Raw genomic sequence first — 4,617 nt, forward strand, 5'->3', positions numbered from 1 at the left:
GGTATGCGGGCCTCCCTCTGTTGCGGCCTCTCGCGTTGCAGAGCACAGGCTCCGGACGCGCAGGCCCAGCGGCCATGGCTCACGGGCCCAGCCGCTCTGCGGCATGTGGGATCCTCCCAGACCGGGGCGCGAACCCGTTTCCCCTGCATCGGCAGGCGGACGTGCAACCACTGCGCCACCAGGGAAGCCCCCAAAGTTCTTTTAAAATTCTTTTATTATACCAAATTTTTCTTGTATTGATTATTATTTTAAAATATGTATTTTTTCAATCTGTTAAACCTGGAAATCTTTATATGATACCAAAGTATTCCACATATTCATTTTGTTGTAAAGGAATACTAGCTGGAGAGAATTCCACACTCAAAGACGTGGTCTGTTCTAGCCCACTTAAGGTAGCACTAAAGGGAATAAACTCTGATGGCCTGAAGGAATTAAGGTTATTCCCAAGAGCTACCCCAGTTTACCATTTGAAAGACGGAAGTCCTGGCTTCTTCAAAGAGCGCCCACCTATGGTTGCTAATAGATTAAAGAGTGGCTTTCTTGAACCCCAACGATATGCCATGTATGTAATCATGTCCCTCGGTCCAGTCTGTGGAGGTATCCATTTGCTATTGAAAGTTCCCAATTTTATGACAGTGTTTCTTACATTTTCTTGTGCATTCCATTAGTGTTTCTTTCCTCCTCCCAGGAATCATGTTAAACCGTTGTATTGTTTTCTCTTTTGTTTGCAGAAAATAGATGCCCAAGCTATTGAAGAATTCTATGGCCTGACATCAGATATATCAAAAAATTCAGAATCTGGATATATTTTATTCTATCAGTCAAGAGAATAACTTAAAGGACTGTGGGACTAATTCGAGTGGGGAAATGTTCAAAGCACTCTTACCTGGTTTCTCTGCAGACGTCCCTTTTCCCCAGCGGCCCACCAGCGGCGTGGCTCTGAGTTCAGGGGTCTGGCTGTGTGACTCTCCCCCTTTGTTTTTCTACATGCAGCACTACTCGTGGTTTTATGTTAGTCTGAGGTAGAGTTAACTGCGATCAGATTGTAGTAAGTTTTAGATGAATAACATTTGCTAATTTTAGGATCAGGTACATGCCATGCCACTGGCTGTGTCTGGCTGAATTAGAATGACATTTCCTATGAACGTCGACAGTCTTTTGGGGGTCTTTGCTCATCTTCCTAAATGGCTTCCGGGGTCTCCTTTCAATGCATTCCTTTAACTTGTCCCTGGAAACACCGCTTCCCGTTTTTAGCTTCTCTGCCTCTTTTCTGACAGAAGGACAGAAGAATGGGGTAGATACTCACCTTTTAGAGCTGCAACTATAGCTTTAAGTTTTGCCAGTGAAAATGTTTAAAAGTGAGTAACCTCGAAACTGAATTCATCCTCCGGGTGGAACAGGGTGAACAGAAGCCGTTCACGGTTGCTAGAGGCTGCCCCGGGCTGAGCTCACCCAGCCATGAGAATTCCAGAGGCTGAGGAGGTGTGGAGTTCAGGGCAGGCAAAGCCAAGAGGAGGTAGCTTTTGTGCACAGTGGAGAGTTGCTTTTCTTATCTTTCTACCAAAACCAAGTTTCAGGAAAATAGCTCTATGCTCTTTGTTTTTAGTGATGCTTTTCTTCTGTCCTGTGAGTTGTATCTCCTTTATCCGGCGCTGCTAAGCTTCCCAAGGTATCTTTCCGATCCTACTGGTGTTTCACAGTCAGTGGTGGCAGGGCTGAGACACCACAGGGACTGCCTTCCACCCGGCTCTCCTTAGCTAGGCAGCACCAACACCGTCCTTTCCCAGGAAGAACGAAGGCTCTGCACCTTTCTTCCCATCAGCCGCATTGTACAGCTGTTCACGTTTTAGCATTTCAGTCTGTGTACTGAGGCCCTGGCAAGTCCCAGGGCTAACCTGGAACCTTCCCTACAGGAGATACTGGAGATAGCTGGGGATGCAAGTGGGTCAAAGGAAGTGTCAGTGGGCAGGTGGAGGGATGAACAAAAGGTGGCGTTTCTTTGGCTCAGACTCCCAGGATGCTTGACAAACGGAGTTTTTTGGAAGAACCTCATCTCACCGTAGTTACTTATTGTTACATATGTATTTATTAAATCTTTTGAGTATTGGCACCTTTTATTAAAAGGGTCGATACAGTGTTTTGCTGTTGAGCTGGTTTTTGGTTTCCTACAAATGTTATGAGTTGTAGATCTTGGCTTCCTTTGGGAAGACAGTTGACTTCCATACGCTATAATATACTGTGAACCTGTTATTTTGTTACCTAATAAATCCGCGAAGGAACATGCAAACTTGTGGCATAATGTGAACTAAAACTGAAATTGAAAATGTTACTGGCCATTTTGCAACAATTAAGAGCATAGCACTTTATCTAGATGAAAACTGGATTTCTTATCTTTGAAGTATCTTGAACTGTTTGTTGCTCACAACTTACATAAGCATGCCAACACTTCATCTGTTCATGCTTGAAGTGAAATGTTTTACTTTTCACTGGAGAAGACAAAAACAGGGTGATCTTCACGTTATTGTTTTATAAAAGTGATAAAAATATACCTTGCCTTGTTTAGAGGTGAATTCGTATTTATAAATATTTTGTCTTTTTTTCCTCCACAAAACTTAGGCAGTAATGGTGTACCTGGAAGATGTGTTTTCATTCTTTTTTAAGGAGAGACACTTTCCAGTTGAAGGTGACGGATACAGGGAGCTGTCTGTACTATATACATAAACCATATATTTGACTGCAGGTTGCAAAGTTTAAAGAAACGCTGATTGATCCCTAATATATTTGGAACTGATACATGAGAAAAACTATTAAAATTATCTTTGAAATGACTCTTGAAGCTAATTTATTAGAAAAAAAGTTTCAGTTGGAAGTCTATGGAAGTAATATCTGAATGCTAAGTCATAGATTCAGTACATTTTTTTTTGATGTGTAAAAAGTTTTTCCCAGTGACTTAACTGAAATAATGCCTTTTAGTAGAAAAGGTTAGTTAAAATTCAATATTCACAGATAAATTTTTGGATTAAAAAAATAAGTATCGAAGATAATACAAAGACACTAAAATGGTTGTGTGTTGCAGGAGAAGAAGATTGAAAAAAAGACCAAAACACACTTATCCGCCAACACTCCATAAGTTTTTTAAACTTCAGAGCTATCTGGGAACTTCTTCCCCCTTCCTCTTTAATAAACGAAAGAAACACGAGGCAGCTACCTTTCCCCCTCAGTCATTTCACTTTATGTGAAGACTAGAGCACATAAACACTTCTTTATTTTTCATCCCTCATTCCGTTGTGTGAAGCAGAGATGGTGTGGGTTGTGTGAGACCATTCTGAGGTCAACAATAGCACAAAGGCTCAGCAATATTCCCTCAAATGGCCAGGGTTTTTGTGTGTCATTTTCTGGCAGGAGTGAGCAGGCCTGCTGTATTTCTTTTAACTGCTGGGTGTTTTAAAATAAGTTGCAGTGTTTTCCACTTTAAAAAGAGAAGGAATATTTGCTTTATTGGTTACTTCTTGTTTAACATCTAGATTATGTTACAGTGTGATAGAACTTTCATTTGTTTGAAAGTCAGTGTTGGTAGAATGCTGACGCCCAGTCCTGTCATTCTGACGCATTTTCCATTCCGAGGCAACACGAAGTGGGCTGGTTTGAAGAGAGCCAAGGAGCAGCACAAGAGGGTGGTGCTTTGACTAGGAAACCAGTCATATTGGTTTTATAGCCTGGTATGTTTTGGATTTCAGAAGAAATGGGGGGAAAAAAATGACGGAAATGGTCCCTATGCATTTATTTTCATGGATACCCTTAATTTTCATGGGCATGCCTAACAATGAAACTATGTTCTAACTGGAGCTTAGGGCTTATTTTAGATATTGGAATGTAGCTTTATTACAGATGGATTTTTATCTTTAAACATTGCATTTTGATCAACTTTGTATATTCATGTGTATTAAAATGTTGTGCACTAAATGTTTTGCCCTCGTTTGCTGTTATATGGTCAAGGCATTTATCAGCACTAGTGTGATTAACTCATGTAAGTGGCATGGGTCAGGGAAAATGATTTCCTATGTTTCTGCCTAATTAAATTTGTTTTTCGGTATTGCATTAATTTATTTTTGGCTTCCATTTCTGCATAACCAAAATAGTTACTGTATTTGTGTGGCATTCATTTATTTGACTTTGTTGCTAAAAAATTCTTTTTTCGTTTTTATTTAAAATAATCTGTACCTTTTTTTTTTTTTTAATGTAACCAGTTCAAGCACTTTAAGCAATAATGTCAATCTTGTGAAACTTCAATCAGTTTAACACCCTGCCTCTAAAATTGTTGGCAAAAAATAAATAAATGAAAGAGGAATTCTCTTCCTAGGGAATTCTATCTCGGTAGCATTATACACGTGGACTTAAAATCCTTTTTATAAAATGTGAGTCATTGGCAAGCCTCCTGTCCAGGTAATCATTCCAAACCCAATTTTGAAGCATTGTAAAGAATATTCTGGTCACTGTCATAATGGACGTGTAATAATAACGTGCTGTCCACGTTCATGAAGTTAGTGTTCTGGAGATATCTCACCCCTTTTTTTTTTTTTTTTTTTTTTTTTTTTTTTTTTGCGGTACGCGGGCCTC

General features: G+C 40.0%; 1 protein-coding gene across 1 annotated transcript in view; it reads left to right on the top strand.

Annotated features, from left to right (window-relative positions):
- Window positions 1–2,828, top strand: part of USP46 (ubiquitin specific peptidase 46) — a 69,393-nt gene extending 66,565 nt beyond the window's left edge. Inside the window, exon 9 of the mRNA XM_024131930.3 lies at window positions 732–2,828. Within this exon, the coding sequence (XP_023987698.1) occupies window positions 732–833 (102 nt within the window). The 3' untranslated portion in view covers window positions 834–2,828. The remainder of the gene's footprint in view (window positions 1–731) is intronic.
- The last annotated feature ends 1,789 nt before the right edge of the window (window positions 2,829–4,617 follow it).

The sequence above is a fragment of the Physeter macrocephalus genome, chromosome 7, assembly GCF_002837175.3.
Source record: "Physeter macrocephalus isolate SW-GA chromosome 7, ASM283717v5, whole genome shotgun sequence".
Classification (NCBI taxonomy): Eukaryota; Metazoa; Chordata; class Mammalia; order Artiodactyla; family Physeteridae; genus Physeter; species Physeter macrocephalus.